This window comes from Amphiprion ocellaris, chromosome 24, assembly GCF_022539595.1.
Source record: "Amphiprion ocellaris isolate individual 3 ecotype Okinawa chromosome 24, ASM2253959v1, whole genome shotgun sequence".
Lineage (NCBI taxonomy): Eukaryota > Metazoa > Chordata > Actinopteri > Pomacentridae > Amphiprion > Amphiprion ocellaris.
In genome coordinates, this window is record NC_072789.1 from 3748212 (window position 1) to 3771647 (window position 23436).

At 41.3% G+C, this 23436-nt stretch overlaps 1 protein-coding gene across 5 annotated transcripts in view; it reads right to left on the reverse strand.

Annotated features, from left to right (window-relative positions):
• raph1b (Ras association (RalGDS/AF-6) and pleckstrin homology domains 1b) overlaps positions 1–23436 on the reverse strand; it is a 56613-nt gene that overhangs the window by 12802 nt on the left and 20375 nt on the right. For 2 of the 5 annotated variants that reach the window (XM_055008180.1, XM_055008181.1), the window contains exons 3-9: positions 12004–12123; positions 11609–11714; positions 11255–11449; positions 8277–8704; positions 6997–7083; positions 5877–5951; positions 948–1025 (exon numbers count right to left, since the gene is read on the reverse strand). In XM_055008180.1, coding sequence (XP_054864155.1) covers positions 948–1025; positions 5877–5951; positions 6997–7083; positions 8277–8704; positions 11255–11449; positions 11609–11714; positions 12004–12123 — 1089 coding nt within the window. The remainder of the gene's footprint in view (positions 1–947; positions 1026–5876; positions 5952–6996; positions 7084–8276; positions 8705–11254; positions 11450–11608; positions 11715–12003; positions 12124–23436) is intronic. The other 3 variants (XM_055008182.1, XM_055008183.1, XM_055008184.1) reach the window with 3 other exon arrangements.

The following is a 23436-nucleotide window of genomic DNA, read 5'->3' on the forward strand; positions in this document are numbered from 1 at the left end:
AACGTGACAAAAACACACACGTGCCAAACCTAGAATCACACGACCGCAGCCGACATAAGACCTGTCCTGGTGGGAAATCTAATAAAGCCCTCAATTCCTTGACCTCCTGTTTGTTCCCTCCTGACTCTGACGTCCAATCAGCGCACGGGTACGGATGATTGAGGTGAATCTTGTGCCAATGGGAATGCTGGGTGAGCAGTGAGTCTCAGACGTGGGGAGTCTGACCTACATTTCTCACAGGAGAGACCCCCGAAAAAAGCCCAACGAACAACAAAAAAGTTAGATAAAATCAAAAACGTAACCGCTTCCACAAGCAAATGCAAATCAAATGCAATCAATCTGCTTCAGTGTCACTCATATAAAATATAGGAAATCGGAAAGCAATCGTGAACCAGCGCTTTGCAGTGTTTGCCATTTTTTTAATGCACCAGCTGTACCAGCACCCGTTATCTTGTCATATTGTATTTACATGGCAGAGTGAAGTCTGGCCCTGTTTGTTGGAACACTGTCGGGCTTCATTTATTCATTGCGCGTAAAAGGACACCATTCAACTAAATGGCATTGCTCTCATTCACAGAGACGCCTCATTCAGTGGCAAAAACGGCCTTCCCAATGGAGACACGCCACGGCTGTCAGTCGTCCACCAAAAATCAGCACTTTTTCTGTCGGATAAATAACACGTCTTGTGTCGAATTGCGTCTGCATTGTCTTTCAACGCACACCCCATCTTTTTCTGAAGCCCGTCTCTGATTCCTTGCTCCCTCCCCGGCAGATCCACACACATAATCAAACACTGCAATGACCTATTTTCTCTGCGCTTCGCCGCCTCGCTGTGAATGAAGTTCACAAAGAAACGCGGCGTACAGTGGGTATGACAAGACAGCGATTATGACATGAGTGAGAGGAGTCGGTGGATTAGTGTTCACAAAGGAGAGAGGTGTTTCTACCTTTTTGACCTGTGCCTCCTTGATCTTCTCCAGGGCGACTCTGATCTTCTCTGCCTTCAGCTTGGCGGCTTGTTCCTCCTGGATGGACACACAGGAGCACAGTTAAGACAGTTGGCTTGTGATTTCACAGCCTTGCCTCATGCTCTTCACTCATGTCTTTTATTATTCTCTCTGACGGGAAGAAGACATCATGCACCTTCATGAAATAGTTAGCAACCTTCTGAACCGTTTAAATGCACAAGCCCCCGGCGTGGTAGCACATGGTGTCAAAATAATTCTCCTACGCTTTGGCTAGCTTACCTGCCCCCTCCAACAAGATGCCATCACCTCCATGCTACAGGTACTGTGTGCTTTCACGTGTTTTATGTGTGAATCAAGACACAAATAAAGGTTGCGCTGCCAAATCGCTGCTGCTGTGACATTGGTCCCTCAAATATGGCGCTCCATTTGCTGTTTAGGGTTTCATAGTGGATTCGTATGGAGCTGCGGCGGTTTCCTTTGATCTTGCAACAGAGCAGAAGGGAAACAATAGTAGAAGATCCCCAAAGGGCGAGAGGCTGCGGATGAAGGTGGGATCAGTTCAGAAAGCGACTGTGCCTGCCACTGAAAGAGTCAAAAATCATGGAAAATATCCAAACGTGTCCACATTGATTTAAAAAAAACGAAACAAGGAAAAAAAGATCCAGTCTGCCACCTTTCACAGTTAGAAATAAAGTTATTCCACCATGATCCTCAGTAGATGAAAATCATCTTTGCATCCACGATGTTGGTCAAAGCCGGTGCTGAGCAGAGACTTTGTGACGTGCAGACATGTGCGCCCGAGATGAACACAATTTGACGAAAAAAAAAAAAGAAAGAAAAAAACCCCAGTGAGACAGTAGTGAGGACAATGCCCCTCCCCCTTCCATCCTCCCGCCCTCTCTTCCTGCTTCCTCCCCTCTCCATCACTCGCTTCCTTCTCCTTATAACAGATGCAGGGGTTTGGGAGCGTGCCCAATCGATGTGAGCATAATCCCCCCAACAAAACTACTAGAATGACGGGGACGGCCAACCGCGGAGCCCCGTGTGCGGGACCTTTAGCCAATCGTGGAGAGAGGGGACGACCGTGACTGACTCCGGCCCCAAAGCTAAACTGCAGTGACAAGGAAGGAGAGTGGAATCTGGTTGAATGAGAAGCCGAGGTGCTGAATATTTGAAGTCATGTGTGTTCAAAGAGAAAGGGTGGGGGGGGGGGTGGTAACAACTGCCCCACAAGCCTCTTATCTCAAGAACCCCCCCCCCACCTCCTTGACCCAGACTACCTTTTCTCACATGACCAACTTCAAGGCACATTAATGGAATAAAACCAAGCGTCTGTTTGGCCAACACATAGTGGGAGGCTTTTAGTCGCCTGAGTGTGAGTGAGTGAGTGAATAACGGGGTCATGGGGTTGTGCAGATTACATTGCAGAGTCACACTGTAGATTCAGCCCAAGAAATGTCACTGTGTCCCCCTCCACATCTCACTCCGCCTCCATTATTCCCTCTCTGCACAACACTTACACCCCGCTATTTACACTGGAGAAAATGCCCCTCTCAAAACAAGAAAAAAAAATTATTTCAAGCAACTTTTACCTTGAAATAAGTGGAAAAATCTGCCAATAGAACAAGTGAAAAATGGCTTGGTAAGATTTCTTGAAATAAGATATGATATTTAGAATATTGAGATCTTAAAATTAGCTGGGAAAACTTATTTTAAGCTACATTTTACCAGGATTGTCAAGCTTAGTTGTCTTAAAATAATTCAGATATGCTAAAATAAAAAAAAAGAAGTAGTTTGTCACTCAAAAATAGATTTTCGCTTTCATGTAACCTCCTAATTTGAGATGTATTAACCCTCCTGTTGTCTTCATTTATGGGCACCAAAAAATACTGTTTCCTTGTCTGAAAAAATCCCAAATATCTGCAAAAAATTCCCCAAATTTATGAAAATTTGCAAAACCTTCAAGAAGAAAATTCCAATAATTCCTTAAAAGTTTTTTTTTAAAAAAATCCCCCAAATTTGGCAAGAAAATTCTTGGAAATATTTTTTTAAATGAGTGAAATCTTTAAAAAAAAAAAAAAAATCCTAAAAATATCTAAAGTGATTACATATATATCAGTAAAACTTCTAATATTTTCTTTAAGAACATTCACCCAAAAAATTCACCTAGAAGTTTCACTGTGAAAATAGATTTTTTAGATTTTTTTCCCACATTTTCAAACTTTAAAACGGGTCAATCTGACCTGCAGGACGACACGAGGGTTAAACTTATTTTGAGTTTTCTTATAAAATTCAACTCAAAACAAGATAATTTCAAGATTGTTTGACTTAACAATATATTTAAGATGCACTGTCCTAAAACAAGTCCCTCCATCTGCTGAAATGTCACTTGTTAAGTGAATTTATCTTAAATCAAGTGGGATGAGACATTTTGACTACAAATAAGACAAATAGACTCGGTAAGATTTTGAGTTTTTGCAGTGTATTAGACATTAGTCTGATTCTGATTCCACAGGCGTTTCCCTTCCACTTTCACACTCAGTCACACCACAGCCAATTTTAAAAAGGCTCTTCTGCCTCGCCTGAAAAAAAAAGAAGAAAAATCTTGGCACCCTGTTCCTTTGATGTCTCTTCGTTCTCTTGCGTCTTGCTTGTTCCCAAACATCCCGCGCTCATTCAGTATTCTCATTTGCGAGCGAGGAAGAGGGAGAGAAACTGTGAGCCTCATCCTCTCCCATTGTACAGTTGGACGAGTACCACATAAAGTCCCTCACAGCCGGGACGCTGGAGGCCATCTCTGCCCTCCACTCTTTGGAAACCCAGTCAAATACTCTTTGTATACACACACAGACTGAGAGCTTAGACGCCAGAAACCAGCAGCTTTGAACGTGCGAAATAATTCCACTGTTTTATAACACAAAGAGCTAAAGACAAAGCAACTGCCTCTCCAACATTTTGGCTGTAAAACGCCAGCTTCACCACCAGCACCCATGATATAAAATAAAAAATAATGGAGATAACTGAAAGTGTTCTGGAAAAATTCAGTTCCAGCAGCCACAACTGGAGATGTTTCAGTTTGCTCTTGTTCTTTTAAAGACTTTTAAATACCAGAAAACAAATACAATATGTCTTGAAAGTTTCCAGAACCATAAAGGACTCCATCTAAGACTGTAATAATTCATAGTCTTCACTAAAATGCTCTCGGGTATTTAAATCTCAGCAGGATTTTAAAAAACTCCTGCTGTCTTGGAATCCCCTAGCTTGCACTTTGCAATGTGTCCCGTATTGACGGTCGGATAAATTGCAATCAACAGCGGCCAACTTTAAACCGCAAATCTGCACACATGGAATCGGCGTAAGCTTCAGCACAGAAGCCAAAGGCTGCAACCGATACATCTGCCGAGAGGTTGCAAGACGTTTAAATTAAAACAGAGCCTGTTGGGGGGCAGCATATGATGGATAAACACATGGGGAGGACACTGTACGCTGAACAACAGAGCACAGATGGTTCACGTTTAAAAAGAAAAGAAAAAAAAGAGGATTATTGCCTCGTCAAACTCTTCTATGAGCGGGCATGTATCCAATAAGGTCTGGTGTTTGTTTGAGCTATGGCTGTCAGCATAACAGATTTTCACAACATGATTATTGTCATAACATTATCTAGCAAAAAATTTAAAAAAGCTACCAGTAAAATTAATCTTTAACCTTGTTTCTTGTGTGTTTTGCTGCCTTTTTAGAAAATTATTTGCATTGAAAATAGACAGAGAGAGAGAGTCTGTAACCATAATTTTACTGTATGTTGCCATGTGAACCAAATACTGGATTGTTTACCATATTACTGCAAGCGAATGCATTAAAATAACCCTTAAATAATAAACATTCACACACAGAACATCTGTGATATTCCAGATTTCAATACAAGTATGACATAAATAAATACATGACTTTGGGACAACTTATATGGGACAAAAAATAATTTAAAAAAACTAAATTTTATGTACTTCAAGGTCCTGTAGCTCTCAAAATGTTCATAGTATGAAGGTAAAACTTTGCATGCTTTCATTTAATAAACTAAAGTTATTGTCATCAGCTACTCTGCACAGACCAATAGTTACAAAATGAACCCTAAATAAGGTTGTTAGCTATATAAGTAGCAACCAGATATAGGGTTAATATTGTAACTATTGGTCTCAACAAAATCCATCTGCTGAGGATTATCACAGTAAGTAAACCTTAAACTGACATTTTGTCATCAAACTACTCTTTATAAAGGAAAGAAGGAGCTTTAGAAAAGCAGCAAAATCTCTCACTGGTAAAGCTACAACCACAGAACGGTTGGAGTTTTAGTTTAGGTGACAATTACCACAGTTGTCATTGTTCAGTTTTCAGTTGACAAACTCATCGATTAACTAATCATTGCTGCCCTCATAGCATAAAATCACAAACAGTTGCTGCTCCCCTCACAAGCGTTCCGTTCTTAATGACGACACAGCAAATCAAAAAGAGAGAGTAAATAAAAATAGACAAAAGACCACATGCCAGTGAGTGATGCATGTGGAAGCAGGTCAGAAAAAACAATCAAGTCTATGTGCAAGATAATGATGAAAAGGAAAAATCCATTCTGAGACACTGTTAGATATATCTGATTTTTATCATTTTATTTTTCGATGTGCTCAAGTTTATTCTCTTCTTTTGTGCATTTCAGAGAATAGGAGTTTGAGAGAGTGAGAGCGCCGTTTTTCAAAGTTACGTAAATAAATCAATCAGTCTGGCTGCAAGCAGCTGGTTTTCAACAGTTCTCAAATGGATTTTTCCACAAGAGGAGCATGCGGTGCAGAGAAGAGGAGCAGTGCGAACACACAAGAGAGAAGAAATGAAAGGAAAAGCGAGTGTATGAGAGAGAGTCACCTTGGTCAGGAGGTGAGAAGGCTTTCCAGCTATGCTTTTCAGAATGAGCGAGGTTTCTCGGTCCAGATAGGAGTGCTTGGGTTGAAGAGGAGAGGGGGATAAAAAAAAAAAAGAAGAGCAGAGGAAGAGACAAAATAAAGGAGAAGTCAGTGCCAGATGATTCTCTGAGGCATATTAATTGCAGGTGTTTTGATCCTTTCTGTACAAAGAAGCGTGGAAGCGAGAGAAGGTTCCGTAAATGAAGCGATTGTGGTTGTCATTAGCTGCAGCTGTGGGGTAAAGAAGCAATGATTGTGAGAAAAAGTTTAGATATGCACAGAGAAAACATGATGGAGACAGACTAGAGCAGGGGTGTCAAACTCATTCTAGTTCAGGGGCCACATTCAGCCCGATTTGATCTCAAGTTGGTCGGACCCGTAAAATCACAGCATAATAATCTATAAATAACAACAATTCAGAAAAAACACAAAACAACAAAAAAGTCACACAAAACAGCGAATAAAGCAAAAACAAAATGGCAAAAATAAGACAAAAAACACAAGCGAGACAAAAAGGAAAGACAAAACATCAAAAATGAGAAACAAAATGACAAAAACGTCAGACAAACGACAAAAATCTGACAAAAAAAGACAAAAACGACAAAAGAACAATGAGCAATCTAGTATTTTACTTTATGATCAGAACAACTTGTCATGGTCTAGAAATTATTTTAAATTTCTGATTTTACAAATCTACAATCTGCAGTTAATGTCTTCTCTGTAATTATAACACTTTACAAGTCGTCCCGCTGGCCGGACTGGACCCTCTGGAGGGCCGGTTTTGGCCCACAGCCCGCATGTTTGACACCCCTGGACTAGAGTGTATGAATACATAGTAATACAACTAAAAAATATATAGTCTGCAGCTACTTTCACACACCTAGAATCCCTCTCTCACACCATACACACTTTGATTCTTACATGTGAAAAACCAAAGGCTGCACACTGAAATCTGATAATCACAGGTTAAAATTTTTTTTTTAAATCTGTTGCATAGAAAAACTAAGCAGCTAGAAAATTGCTCAATCACGTAGAAACTCAAATGATTTACTGTGCAGCCTTTCATGCACACATGCACTTACAGTGGCCCGATCCACTTCACCGTCTCGTGAGGTGAAGTCAAGCTGCCGTCTGGCCGGCTTACCGTTGGCCCGTCTCAGTGTGACATGCTGGGAAAGTCAGGAGGTGCAGGCAAGGGTGTGTGTGGACAGAAGCCATATATATATATATAAGAAAGGATGCAAACACATACAGACAGTATAAACACATGCAAGAGGGGCAGGTGACGTGCAACATATTGTGTTTTTTCTGAACTGTAGTACAGCGGTCCCTTGTCTATCGTGGGGGTTCGGTTCCAGAACCCCCTTGTGAAAATCCACGAAGTAGCGACCTTATATTTATTTTATTATTATTTCTATATATTTCAAGGCTTTATAAACCCTCCCCACACTCTTATAAACACTTTCTATGCTCTAAAACACTTTCTACACTCTTAAACCTACATAATTTTCTAATTTTCTGTGATGGTAAGCATCTGCTTCTGCCGCTGAACATTTGATCGACATTGTAGGGCTTGAAATAAATAAAATTCTTTACAAAAATTTCCCAAAAACACAACACCGCAGAGCTACACTGTGCACAGTGATCAGACGTCTGTGAAATGGACAAGGCGAGATGCTGAACGCTGCTATACATGGGAGACAGAGGAGACTGATGTTACGGTCGCTGAGCCAATCAGAGCCCAGCGCTCAAGTTAATATGTTTTAATTATTATTGTTTATATTTTTATACATTGTGTTAGGCTAGAAAATGCTTATTTTACTGCAAAAAGTAAAAAATATTTATATACCGCAAAATCCTGCAATACAGAGAAAAATCCGCGAGACAAAATTAGATACCGCAAAAAGTGAACCGCGATATGGCGAGGAACCACTGTACTGCCTGGTCTCTCGTACCAAAACACAATATTTGTCATTTCTGCAACACACGTCACAACCACACTATAGAGGATATTCTGCTTTTGTTAGAAAGCCAGTATGCTTTGTGAGTGAAAGATGAAGGTGTTAACGTTGTAATCCAAGTCACACTTGAGATTACAACGTGTCGAATGCCACCGTCCAATGCACAACACACAGGCTGTAATGTGTATTTACTCTCTGGCATGCAGGTTCATGTGTGCTTCAACATGCAGGCTCTGGATTGAAGTTTTCATATTCAGATTCACACACATATTTACTTACCGCCACATCTGGAGATTTTTCACACTGTGCCTCACACACACACAATTCCTCATTAGCTGATAAACCCGATGTGTACCCGTTTTATACCCGAGTGTTTGTGTATATTTCAGTGTCAGTCATACCTCGGTGCTGGTCTGGTTTTGTCCTTGTGCACTCGGACTGCTCCGGCCCTCCACCTCTCCCCCCGTCAGCACTTTATCAGTGTCCAGGGAGTCCATGCTGGACGCTGAGGCACACGCTGAATTTACACTGGACCGCTGGGACGGAGCTTCCTGCTCGCTGACTGCTCCCACCGAACCCGTCCTCCGGTGCTGCCCGCCGCCGGATGACCCGGACGAGGGCCGCCGGAGCGTGGTGGAGGAGAACGACGACGAGGACGAGGAGGAAGAGGACGACGTCTGGCGTGCGGCTTCGTCCATGCTGAGAGAGGCCTTCTCCAGCTGAGAGGTGATGTCGTCCAGGGAGATGTTGGAGGCGGCGGGGCGAGCGTTGACGCTGCCGCCTCGTACTGTGTTGGCTGGTGACGCCCGGGTGCTGCTACTGGTACTTCCTAATTACATTAAATCACAAACGGAATACATACCATTACAAACTTGGCAGCATTCTGTAATTCAGTCCACTTCACCGTTAATGTTCATCATGGCCTTATTCAGAACATTACAGTGATGGAGGAAACAACAGGATGCACGTGATTTTTGTCATTCAAAATCAAATTATCAAACTGAACAGTACATCAAGTGTTGAATGTAACTGATGATACATAAAATGCACTAATAACCCTCCTGTTGTCTTCATTTACAGGCACCAAAAAATATTGTCTCCTTGTCTGAAAAAATCCAAAAATTCAACAAAAAAAATTCCCCAAATTTCTGAAAATTTGCAAAAACCTTCAGGAAGAAAATTCCAATAATTCCTTAAAAGTTTCCCTTTAAAGCTTTTTTTTTTTTTTTTTAAATCCCCCAAATTTGGCAATAAATTCTCGTAAATATTTTCAAAAAAAGAGTAAAAACCTTCCAAAAAATCCTAGAAATATCTAAAGTGATTCCATATATATCAGTAAAATTTCTAGTATTTTCTTTAAGAACATTCACATAAAAATCAACCAAAATCCAGCGAAATTCGCTGGATTTTGGTTGATTTTTATGTGAATGTTCTCAAGAAACATTTTTAACATTTCTTTTTTTCCACCAAAACATGTTCAAAGATTTCCCAAAAATGTTGAAAATGTGGACATCAGAAGTTTCACCATGAAATTTTTTTTCCCCCCACATTTTCAAACTTTAAAACGGGTTAATTTTGACCCGCAGGACGACACGAGGGTTAAAGGAAAAGCCAAATCTATATCGCAGGAAAAATCCATCCCTTAATCGCTTTATACAACTAGAAGCACTTTGCTTGTGCGATGGATGAAAGGACTGCATGTTTGAAAGGGACTTAATATCACATTTCTTAATATTTCACAGCATTAATGACACATTGCTGTTGGATTTAAGGTACAGTGACACCACAAACATTCCTTTATCCTTTGCATGATTACCACTGTCAAATACGATCATGCCACAACTGATTACAGCAGCGATCCTGCAGTCACATTTCCCATGATTCTTGCCTTGTTGTAAACAGGATGCTGCTAAATGTGCCCCCTGTCCTACTCTGGATTAGCACTTTGCAGGTGTTTGTTTTCTCTTTGGCTTACTTTAGGGACATTTTGGTGATTGTCTTGTTTTCCTTTTACAGCTTCCACACACAAAAATGTGGAGGAGGAGAGGTGTGACATGTTTTATTCCTGAAATATTTATCCTTTTTTGTGAAGGAGTAAGACCATTTTTGTAGGAAAGGCCAGCCACCGGTCGTTACTGTGAATTAATATCTCCTTAATTTTTATTTTGTGCTTGGCAAATCTCGGTAGGACAAATAGTTAATTTTTCTGGTCACTGACTTTTATCTGTACACCTCTGTAGGGTCGCAGGGGGGCTGGAGCCTAATTGCATCTAATATTAAATTGAATTTGATCCATTCGCTTTAATATTTCGGAATAATAAATGTTTCAACACCCTGCATCTCCACAACAGAAATAACCACAATCAAGGTATATTGGAAACGATCTTCGGCAGATCAAGAGTGGACCTCAGCTCTGCGATACACAGGAGTTAATGAGGTTGTTGATGCTAGTTGGTGGACATTTGACAGACATGTCCAACTACAGCTGTCTGAAATGATTTCTTAGATGATGAGTGGTAGATTTGGGGACACGAAGTTGTTGGCTACAGCCCTAACTGACATCCAGCATCCAGCATGACAACAGCCCGTCCTCATCTTTCTCTAGACACCTATGGCATCGTATCATTTGAATAACGCTGCATTTTAGGGTCACTTAAATGAGTATCTGTGTACTGGACATGCTATCTGATCATTGTTGTTAAAGCCACACCTGACTAGTCTGTGGATTCACACAATGGCGAAGTGTTTTTTGTGCACAATTGGCTAAATTAACACTTTTCTAACCATAACAATAATTAGATTTTTGTATGAGTCGGAAAAAATGACTACAGGAGGTCCTCGGTTTATGACGTCCTCAACTTACATCGTTTCGCCATTACATCGGAACTGGTTCAGTAGAACTGGTTGGCGAGCGAAGCGGATGAATACGTCGTCTCACGGTAAGAAGAGCAGATGAACACTGTATGTACTATAGTCACGCGGCCCTATAAGACGGCTTTGTTTCCATTTGCTGCCACATTCGATTATGCTACATTCACTAACTTCATCATTCGCTAGACATACAGTTTACATTTTTGCCAGTATTTTCCTACCAAGTTGTGTTTCAGTGTGAGCTAATGATTGCTGTCATTACTGTCGTTGTACAAATATGTAAACTGATCGATATTGTGATGCACATCACGGCTTTCTTTACATTTTCACTGGAGTTCCGACTTACGACAAAAATCGACTTGCGTCACACCAGGAATGAAACTCTGACATAAGAAGAGGAACCCCTGCATTTGCACGCTGTGTATTTATATGTGTTCATTGTATAAATGTTTTGCAGGAATTCTTTATTATTGTTAAAAGAGGCATCAAACACCACTAAACAGACTACCTCCACTGCTGCCCCCTCCACTGGTGCCTGTGTGCTTGGTACTGGCACTGCGCCCTCCAGGAGCTCGCTGATGGCCTTTGTTCTGGCTGCGAGAAGTTGAGTTTGGTTTGGAAATGGTGTTGAGCTCCTGCTCAATGGAGCACAGGTCGGCCATCAGGGCGTCCAGATCCACAGTGTCTCCCTGGTTCAGCGCCTCTGGAGGGAGCAAAGATAAAAGATACAGGAAAAACAGAGCAGGGCAGGGCAGAAGGGGGACGTGGGGAAAATCACATCAATTATTTATCTTTTCCAGACAGTTTTTGTGGTGCTATTGTGCTGATTTAGACACCACGAGTGAGACGAGTGATGTCTTACCGTTTATGTTGTACATTGAGAAGCGGTAGGAGAAGTTGGCCATGTTGGTCTCTTGCCTGAGAGGAGGCTTCTGCAGTGTTTTCTGCGGCCTGCCGTCATCCAGACTCTAAACACAAACGAAGCATGAGATGCAAATATGCAAAACCAAACACATTCTGACATTAAGCACAGCATCCAAACAGCCTCACACACACACACACACACACACACACACACACACACACACACACACAAATATACAATGCATAGTGGTAAAGGGAAGAGGAATCGCTAGGATACAGTATAGGGAGACAGGATTAGCAGTGTTAAGGTTGCTATGGATACAGCCCCATCCTTTCTCTCTGCTCTTCTACCTATGTGAGTCTGTATCAGCCGCCCTCTTCATGTGTTTTAACCTGTGTGAGTTTGTCCAGCTCTCCCAGCCAGGCTCCAAACATCTTGTCCAAGTCCTGGTCCTCCTTGTCACTGTCCTCCTCTGCTCCATGGTCCAGCTCATCATCTGATACCTGCTCCATCTACACACACACACACACACAAATGCAGAACAAAAACATTAATTGTCAAACGATTCTACAAATGTATGCAAATTCACACGCTACTGGGTCACACCCACATACGAGGAAATCAGGAAAAAAAAAAACCTTCAGCTCAGCTCATGCCAACCTCACTGCCTGTTACCATGACAACCACTCGTGGACTCCTAGCGGGCACCCCGCGCTGTGTGATCAGTCGAATGCCCTGTAGTGCCTCGTGTGCAGTTCACTGCTGACACACCCAGCACCTCTACTTCCATGTTAGCATCCAAAAAAGAGGAGGAGGAGCAGCAGAGCAGCATCCATCCTGAATCATCGACTTCTTTTGGGACCCACAAATCAGTGATGAATCAAGATATTAACCAGATCACACAGAGCAACAGCACGTGCTATTAATGGCCACAGTGTCCGGTGTAAGCGATGGGAGGTGCAGCTCGCTGGCTGTGGCAGCCCAGCTGGATTTTTGTCAAAAGTGATGGCAGAGCTCCCTCTAGTGGACTGAAGGGAAAGTGGTGCAGCAGCAAGTTGCAGCTGTTTGCCTCATCTGTTTAATGCAACAGAATAAGAGATCTGAAGACACATGCTGCAAATTCACATTAGGTAAAGAAAATTTAATTGAATTTTAATATAATACAAATGACCTGAACAAAGCAAGCTACAAAACTTTTCTCTGTACACACACATTTGTTTTGGACATTTTAACTGCCATTGTGATCATTTTGCTTTTTCTTTTGTGTATTTCTGGATCTTGTGTTTTGTATTGACCATTTTGAGTGTCTTTTTGGTCATTTTCATCATCTTGTAGTAGTTTTTACCGTTATTATGGTCATTTTGCACCTTATGTTGGATATTTTGAGTGTTTTTTGATCATTTATTCATCATCTTGTAGTAGTTTTTACCATTATTATGGTCCTTTTGCACCTTATCTTGGGTATTTCGAGTCTTTTTGGTTATTTTCATCATCTTGTAGTCGGTTTTACCATTTTTATGGTAGTTTTACATCTTGTTTTGGAGATTTTGAGTGTCTTTTCCATCATTTTCATCATCTTTTAGTCGTTTTTACCGTTACTACGGTCATTTTTGCATCTTGATTTGGACATTTTGAGTGTCTATTCAGTCAATTTCTCGCCATCTTGTAGTCGTTTTTACCATTCTTATAGTCATTTTGCATCTTAACTTGAACATTTTGAGTGTCTTTTTGGTCATTTTGCTGTTTGTGTCTTTCTGGATCTTGTGTATTGTTTTGGATATTTTGAGTGCATTTTTATTTTGTGTTTTGTATCGGCCATTTTGAGTATCTTTTCAGTCATTTTCATCGCCTTTTAGTCGTTTTTAATAGTAATATGGTGATTTTGCATCTTGATTTGGACATTTTGAGTGTCGTTTTGCTAATTTTCATCATCCTATAGTCTGCATTTTCATGAAAACATGAAAGCAAGGAGACTGACTGACATAACAGATTATATCTCAGAAATTGCACAAAAAAATTGCTTTTTTCTACAATATGAGCCTTGATGTGAGATGACATTCATCCCTGTCTATGCCGGTCAGGCAGCCATACAGTTTAGACAATCTGATAGAATAAACCAAGACCCAGGAATGCCAGCATACATTTCTGAGGAATGTTATCTAATCTCGTGATACATTTGTCAAGCGGAAGGAAAGCACGTCAAAGCACAGGGAGAGTCATGCCTGCTATGTCTGGTCAAATTCCAGATGAACACGCTTTCTTATTGCACCCTTCCAGCTTAGCATACACAGAGGCAAATATTGCACCACAGAATAATGAAACTAAATCAACTGGAAAAGGCAGTCTTTCCCTGAAGAGAGCCCACGCCTTGGTACAGTCCAGTATGATGGAATATCCCTGCGTAATCCCATTGATGTTTTCAGAGGGCGTCATTCCCTCCTGTTATGCATGCTATGGGGTGTCAGTCACTAGTGGGGACTGTACCAAACGAGGATTAACCCCTCTGATGACCCCTGTTCTTTTGATCTAACGAGAGCCACATAGTGTGAGTCTTTGAGAGTTTCTGTGCCTTCATGGGTGAGCTGAATACTCGAGAAGCAATTTGAAAGTGGTGCTTTATTGCTCGAATGTGATAAAAGCAGGTAATAAACCGGGCAGTAGGTGCAAAAAGGCAGTAAAACAAGCGGCGTTTGGCACAGCAGACAGGAATGTGATAGCAACACCATTGAAAATTGGTCAGCTGAAGACAAACAGAACAGTTGAGGGGCACTCGTTTCAGATCAGAGACTGATACATTCCAGACAGCAGCACATGTTTGCTCGTTAAAGTCGCTGCATGTTCTGCTGCCTCAGAGGGTGTTTGTATTACAGTGTTGATGATGGATCGCTTCCTGCTTTCGCACTCTCATTAAAAACACACAAGGAACATGGACTTGTCAACATGCTGAAAATGCCAGTCCGAGTATGTAAACAAAAACACGTCAGCTCAGTTTGTGTGTGTTTGAAATTACATCCATGAGCGTGCGTGGGAGCAGGAAATAGCCGTGATGCGCAGAATTCCCAATTTCCCTCATGGCCTGTTTCTTAGCAGGAAACTCCAGCTGTCCTTCGTTTCGTCCATGCCACTTAGCGGGAAGGACTTGAGTGTGGGTGGAGGGTATCAGGGTGCTGAAAGTGAGACCCAGATGCCTCCATCTTTACAAACACCTGCTGCGTCCTTTAGGAGGACCCAGTGCTTCAGGAGGAAAAATAAACAAGTATGCTTTTTCTTTTGTGTCTATCTGGATCTTGTGTGGGTTTTTTTGGATATTTTGATTATTTTGTGTTTTTATTGGCCATTTTGAGTGCATTTTCCATCGTCATCATCTTGTAGTCGCTTTTACCATTATTATGGTCATTTTGAATCTTGTTTTGGACATTTTGAGTGTCTTTTTGGTCATTTTCATCATCTTGTCGTTTTTACCATTATTGTGGTCATTTTGCATCTTAACCTGGACATTTTGAGTGTCTTTTTGGTCATTTTATAATCTTGTAGTCATTTTTACCATTCTTATGGTCATTTTGCATCTTGTTTTGGACATTTTGAGTGTCTTTCTGGTCATGTTGTGTCTTGTTTTGGATATTTTACTTTCATTTTGTTCATTTTGTGTCTTAATTTGGACAAGTATACAACAAGTCTGCCATTGTTTTAATGACATGGTATCATGCTACCACCATTTGAATCATTTGTCTACTTCGCTACCCTCATAAGTGTCTCCATATGGGGCCCCTGAGGTCACACAGTCATCTACTTGTGGGTTCCCCAGTTAGAAAATAGGTGAGTATCTCCACCATATGACATCATGGCTGGCTGGAGGCAGACATGAAGAGGAAACGACTGCAATCTAATGAGACTGCGCTGTATTTGCTAATGTTCTCTGAGGTGCTTCCGTATGTAAATACATTAAATGAGTCACACGGCAGGACACTTTTAATAGCTGTGTTTAAGCAGCAGTCGGCCTCAGGCCCTTTACAACGCACACACCGGCAGGCAGGCCCCACAAACACTTTCGTCGTATACATATGCTGTAGGTAGATATTTAATCTTGAGGCAAAAAGAAAACAAAAACACAAGAGAAACGATGCACGCCTAAAAACAAACAGCGCTTTAAAAATAGCTCTGCGGCCGTCACTCTAATGGAATCACAGCTGCAGGAGCAGATGTTGCCTCAGGTTTAAGTGAATTACCACCTGAGGGCCGTGCTTTTAAGCTTATGGAGCATGACCTGGCAGAGACACGGGGATACGAGGAAGCTGTGTGCGCAAATGGACTCCTGCAAGCATCATCGCCGACCAAACAACCAGCCGTGGCCTTTTCTCTCCTGATACTTCACGGACCCTCTCTCTTGTCTGAGCATGACCGGTGTTCATCTGTCTCCTGTGAGTCTGAGGTGAAAGATCAAAAGTCAAAAGGTCGCCCCACTGGAGTCTCATTCTGCAGCCTTTTTTTTTTCTTGTCCATGTAAACACTTGCAGTTCTTGCTGATGCTGCTGCACAGGCATGGAGAAAGATGGGGAGTGAAGGGAAGGGAAGACTGTTTTCTGGGAAAACAAAAGTCTCTAAATCTGAGAGAAAGCACAGCGAGCATCCGGTGCTGAGGAGGTTGAAGATGTGGGAGGAGGAGGAGGATGAAGAGACAACTATCTTTAGACTAAGTCATTCAGATCAGAGTGTCTAGAGGATTGGAAAAGGGAGCAGTATGAAGACTAGGTGAAGTCGTTGTTCAAAGATTTGCATCTTCCATTTTTACAACTCCGAACAACGAACTAAAACAAAATAGGCAAGTTTTTGTTCAACCAACAGATCATAGTTGTTTACCCACAGAATGTAAAGGTTAATGAGTAGGAAAGAGGACCTTCACTTGAGGCAATAAAACACGGCTGTAACGGATAAACTTTCCGACTTCTTGTTATTTCAGGTCACATGACTTGGAAAGACTGATGCTGCCCAAAGGCTGTTTTCACACCAACAAATGTAGTCACTTCCAAGCACAGAAAAGTCTTCATGCTCAAGATATTTTAGGCTAAGTTGGGCCAAGTGAACTAATAGAATATTATGGGGAAATATATCTTCTGCATTTGATCCATCTTAAATTTCAGGGTCAATAACCGGCGTGTTCCGAAACCTTTGGCATCAGAAATAAACAGTTAACACCCATGAGAATACAGAGAACAGTCCTCTGTACTATTTTCCTTCTTTCATAGACAATAATATGCAAAAGAAAAAGAAAAAAGTGCAAAAAGGAAGAGAAAGAAAGTCGCACAAGCATCTGGTTTTGACAGAAAGAGATGGCGATTATTCAGGTCAGTTTAGGTCTCCATGGCTGACTCCATCTTAATTCAGTTTGCATGATGGAGACAAAGCATTTCTGCTCATTTGGTTCATATTAAACCGCATCTGGAGCAGACAAACAACTTCAATGATTCAGCAGAAAAGCAAAACGACTCGTACTTGTGCTCCGGTCAGCGGATGCATTTCAAAACGTATGCAAATTGCAATCTCTCTGACTTTGCCTGACACATTACACAAAGTTGCATTATGCTTAACTCCTGTCTTTGTCTAGTAGCCACTGCTGTTCATATTGTGTTTACTGGACATAAAATCAATTCGTATGACCTCAAAATACCTCAAACAGGCCAGCCTATAATGCCCCTTCGCTGACAGCTTCAGCACCACCTGCCCCATTTCCGGCTGACATTCAAATGATCAACTGCCCCGAATATTTGAGATACAAATAAATCCTTTCATACTTCAGTCACACAGGAAACAGGAGGGCTGGGACATGGAGAATGACCTTAGCTGTGTAAACACTATTGTGGGCCAGATACTCCTGCTGCAATGATGACTGAGTGGATGTTTCCATCAAGGGCTTCTAAATAGACTATTATTGGACCAAATACTCCACCTAATCCCAATTTGTCTGTGTGAAAGGCTGCAATGAGGACTTTAGAGGTAATAAAACCAGGCATCAATCCTTTGGCTCTCATCTCACACACATAAACCTCCTCATCCTCACATCTATTTTCCTCTTCACAAAAATAAGTTTACGCCCCTCATCTAAAAATACCCTCAACACACCATATCATCCCATCAAAGTCAGACAAAACCGAGATAAAAGTGAGCACAGACGGCCGGATACGTAGTTACAAAACAGCATGACAATTACAGAAACTCTGTGAACTCTTGAGGGGGATGAATGCTCTGCTGCGGTGCTTGGCTGCAAATAGAGAGTGGGAATTCTTGAGAATTAGTGGGACACAAACATTCACACTGACAAGAGTCCCCGGGGGCAGACTGAGACAAAGCTGAAGCAGAGGAAACAAGTAAAACGTTTAACATACTGATGGATAGGAATAGCTTTAAACGCGGTCTTTCACCAAGCCTGGGAATGGTAATGGGCCAGCCAGGCTACAACGTGGCCCCCGTAAACGCCGCTGATTAACTCTGTGGAAATTATGTGTGAAAATAAATGAGAGCCAATGCCACATGTGCATGGTTTTGGGGAAAAAAAAGTGGTGTAATTATGCATGTTTGAAGTGCTATTTTCAATTTGTGTCACTAGGAGAGTGGGGAACTCTGTCAGGCACACCCTAGCTACAGAAAAAAAAAAAATAATAATAATAATAACATAATAATGCAAAATCTATAACTAATCTATATTTAAATGACTATTAAATGGCTTCCTATCAAAATGTTAAGACAAAATTCCACTATATGTTAATCCTACAGGTTATTTTTGAATTTACTATATAACCAGGGTTTGCATCCTCAAATATATATAGTCAAGCCCAAAATTATTCATGCAAATTTTGACTTAAAGTTACTTTTATTCAACCAGCAAGTTTTTTTTTGGAGTGGAAATGACACAGGCTTCTGTCAAAAGATAATATGAAAATGTACAAGAGGCATCATGTTGGAAAAAAAAACATTTCTGGGCTTTTATTTACATTTGAACAAAAAGCGGCATGTCCAAAATTGCCAGGGGTATGAATAATTTCAGGCTTGACTGTAAATTCCAGTTCTGTAATTTGAAACTGCACAATTTTTATTTTAAATACTCTTGCACTCTTGGACACTATTTGCACTACAAAACACTAACATTTGCACATCCTTAACATAGGACATGTTGCTCTTCATATTATTCTTATTGTTTAGTTTAATTTACTGCACATTTTTACTTATTTATCTGTGTTTATGGTGGTGGGAACTATACTCTTTCTTCTGTAGGAAACAGATTTCCCCTTTGAAATGAACAAAGCATTTCTATTCTATTCTAATTCCCTTTTTCTCATGTGTGCCCATCATCTGGTGTGAACTGTGCTTTCAGCCTGACAAACTGTGACTCACCTCTGACACATACAGGTGTCTGACAGCCTTCACAGCCTGCATGGCCCATATACTGAAGCCGTAAAACACACACTGAAATGGCAAGTGCCAAGATATCATAATGACATCCTGTGGCTGCTTCAAGCCAGTATGCATTTTAGAGTGCATCTTGTAATCTTGTCTGTGGCGAGACAGTAAAAAGAAGGCTTTTGTCAAACAACAAAAGCGCGCTGTTCTCAAACGCTCTGTTTCACCGCCTTTGAGATATAAAACAGATAGGATCTCATTGTAAACGAGCGAGCATGTAATAATTTCTACACTCATGTCTGCAGCTCATACGGCGGTTATTCGCTCATTTCCGCTCCTCTTTTCTTCCCTTGCGTTGCCCTTTTTTTCTGGTCAACTCCCTTCATTCGCAGATGTTACACCAGGAAAGAAAACCAACATCACAGCGTCAAACGGACATTATGTAAGCTAAAAGTAGGACGAGGAAACTGGCCAAGAGCTGGAGCTAGCGGTGCCAGGAAAAGAACTCTTTGAACAAGGGAGCGGCTAGCTGGGCGACCGTTCAAAATCCAACTAGGTGTGGTTGGTTTGTCAACCTCAGCTGACCTGTAGTGGCCACTGATGTCTGACTCAACAAAATGACACAACACTGTGTGTGTTTGATGAATGAGAAAAGTAGGGTGGATGCAGCTTTAAAGGTTGAAGGAAAAAGTCTGTGACAGAATGATCATAGGTTTAAATTAGGGACAAACAGCATGGAAATGCTTACAAGAAATGCTTATATGCTTTTTGGCAATGCACTTTATTTGAAAATGGTGCATAGAGGTATGTGTGTCATTGCAGACCTGGAGGGCATTTTACGTCCCACTCATTAAATTTCAAATAATCCATGTACAAAATACTCAAACATGCAGTTGTTGTGTAAATTTACTTGTCCTGAGATCAAATCTAAAAAAAGCTCTCCCTAAAATGCCATTTTCTCTTGTCCCACGCCCCTGATGACCAAACTGAATCGCAAATAAAACCGTTAAAATGAAGTTTAAATCTCCTTTTTTGGTATCACTTCTTCATTGATGTCTTTTGTGATTGTGGGAAAAAAAAATTTCATCAACATTGTATTTTAAATAATAATTATACATGGAACGTGTATCCCACAGCATGTTAGCTTAACTCTGTTGATGACGTTTTTGTCGTTCTATGTCGGTCCTGTCATTTTGTGTCGTTTTGGCATTTTGTGTCTCATTTTTGTCATTTTGTGTCTTGTTTTTGTCATTTTGCATCTCACTTTTGTCCTTTTGCGTCTCGTTTTTGTCATTTTCTATCTTGTTTTTTTATTTTGCGTCTCATTTTTGTTGTTTTGTCTCGTTTTTGTCATTTCATGTCTTGTTTTTGTCATTCTGTGTCTTGTTTTTGTCGTTTTATATCTTGCTTTTGTCGTCAACATCATCAAACAGTCTTCCTAAAGAATGGATAGAGCGAAGTTATGTCTCTCTACCTCATATTATCAGGATCAGACTAATTCTTTGGACTGTTTTCCATCAGTCAGTTTGTCCTCTTGGTCAGCAGTAACAGCAGCTAAATATCTAGCTTCTACTGCTGAGAAAAAGATCACATTAGCATGGATTAGCAACCCTGTTACTGTGATTAAAGTAGGGTTAGCAAACAACTAACAAAACATGGAAAAAAATTGTACCATTGATGTGTAAGCTGAGTCAATTGAACCTTTGATAGTTTATTATCCATTAGCCCAAATGTCCTCCAATTCTGGAATGACCCTGTAACTGAATGTTTTCCTCTACTGTCAAACACTTGACATGTACCTGCAGCTAGAAGAAGAAAAAGCACCTTATTGTTCGAGTCAATGTCAAATTACAGTGGCTTAGTCACAAATTACCCTGTAATTTGAATAGCTTTCAGGCAGTGCAAAGTTCCTGTTGGCCACGTTGTTAAAGGAGGCTACACTGAACTCATACCCATTCATGATAACATCTCTGATTCTTCACGTGATAAAAAAGCCACAAACAATATTTACATCATGCCAGCAGCCGCAAGCATGGCTGAATATGAATGGAGCAGCACTACAGGCTGCTGTGGGGGAGATTAGTCAGCACTCTCAGACATGTACAGGAAAAAATACCAAGATAAGATAACAGCTACACCACCTCCTTCACCGCAAACATGTAGTTTATGTGTCACGGCAATGAGACGATTCCACTCGACAGAATTCAAAAACAAAGCAAGGATAAGAAGTGGCATATGTCACATGAAAGAGAGCATCGAGTGGAAGGACTGATCGAGGTGAAAAGACAGGACGTGGTTAACAAGAGAGGAAAAAGAATGATGGATGGCTACAATAATGGAGCTAGCCATTAGGTTGTGAATAAAGGGGGAGGGACTGATGGCCAAAACAACAGCTCCAGTGTCATCAGTCAAGCATGAGAAGCAGCCTGCGAGCAGCGGAGAACGCATTCGGGTTCACTCGAGTGCAGCGTGACACAGTGAGTCACTCCAGCCAATTAGGAGGGAGGGGCAGAGAGAGAGGAGAAAAGACGAGGAGGATGTCGGAGGCAGACAGATGGAGAGGAAGAGCAGCGGAGAGAGAGAGAGAGCGTGAAGATGCACCGTCACACTGGTGGGTGGTAGGTGTGAGCACTCGACAGCTCGCCAACATCGCAGCGAGCCAAACTTCCCCTGCCCTGCATCTATCTGAGCGGTCATCGCCATGGCAACACACATGCACGCCTCTGTGTTAACATGCTCTCACAGCCTGGCTATCGCATCGGGAGCTTGGCTCGGTGTTTGTTCCTTTAACTGCAGAGAATTCAGCTGACGTTTTCCCCGGATTTCCATAATGTTTCAACACTCGATGATAAAAGAAAGAACAGGCGATGTGTGCTGAGTAAACCAGCTGACTGTGTGTGTGTTTCCCTCTTCTGCTTGCACACACTGAGGATGTGTCAGCTTCCCTCCGGGGCACCGGTCCAAATGTGAAATCAATAGTCTTGTCCATTCCCTCCAGAGATCAGGTTACACATAAAGGGGTTCAGGTGGTGCTGCTGCAGTGGGCTCGCTCACGCCCACGCAAACTTCCAAACATGATGCAGCACTGCAGCAGACAGACGACAACACGGGCCGACCGCTACGAAGGATTAGCCAGACATTAAAAACAAGCACCGCTTCAAAAAGATGAGAGATGTGGTGAAATATAAAGTAAAAAAGAACTGCAATGCTGCAGAGTAAGTCCTCTGCACAGTAATACAAGCTTTTATTTTGTGCCTGGTCAGATATAAAAGTGGTCGTATTGTGAATCCATCAAGACATCAGTTGAAATCAGGGTTAGTGCAGGCTTCACAATAGGCCTGCATTAAATGGGGAAAATCTACTATAATACTGGTCAATATGAGTTGCAATAAATAAACAAATATTGAAATGTGTGTGTTTGCTTTACCTTTCCTCTGTCTTTGTGCTTTAACCCCACATTTTTACTCACTGTGGGATCATATTTCAAGTCCTGCACCTCTATGGAAAAAGCACAACATGACTAATAGTAGAAAGAACTCAAAATGTCCTTTGTGCAATAGAAAATGGCTACAATACCAATATAATAATACAATATATGGTAGTATGACAGAAGACCAGTACAGGGAATATAGAAAAACGCACTATAATGTAATCAAGTACATCAATGTGGCTTGAATAAGTGGCATAAAATGGATGGATGGATTTTAAAAATGACAAATAATTCATTAAATTTAGTCTACTATTTTGTAAACATTTCAGATTTCCATATAAGCTTCCTAGCAGTAGAAAAAGTGTTCAAGCCGACTCCTGTCTCATCTGCACAAAATCCACCTCTGAAGCGAACCCACTTTTAGTTCAAAGGTGTATAACATCATCTGACAGTCTGTCTGCAGCAGGCAACAGAACAAGTTTAAGCCTTTTTAATATATTCTGGGGATGTTTTTGAGAAAAGAGCTGCAAATAATTCCTGGTAGTGATAATTCAAGCACGCCACAAGCTTTTCTCAGTAAATTCACATAATCAAATCGTCTTTACGGTGCCAAAACATAGGTTTATATCATCATACTTTGGTTGCTTGGTCTTGCTGGACAGTAGATTTACATCTGCCACCTGTAAGGGAACACAAAACATGCCAAAACCTACACACGGACCGCTAACTCGTGACAAAACATTGGTTCTGCAACAAAGGAAGACACATATGTCTGCACGCCACTAGCAGCTGGGAAAGTCTTCACTACGTTTCCCATCTCTCCCATGCTCTGCTCTTCTGTCCATAACCCCTGCAGCTGGTGTGTATTTGTGTATCTCATCAGACAGACCCCAAAAATGTCTGTCTGTTTCCTTGCACACACCACCTCCAGCATTCCTGCTGTGTCAGTTCAGTATTTTTTTCCATTTCCCAAAGGTCTGCAACTCATATGACTTCAGGAGGA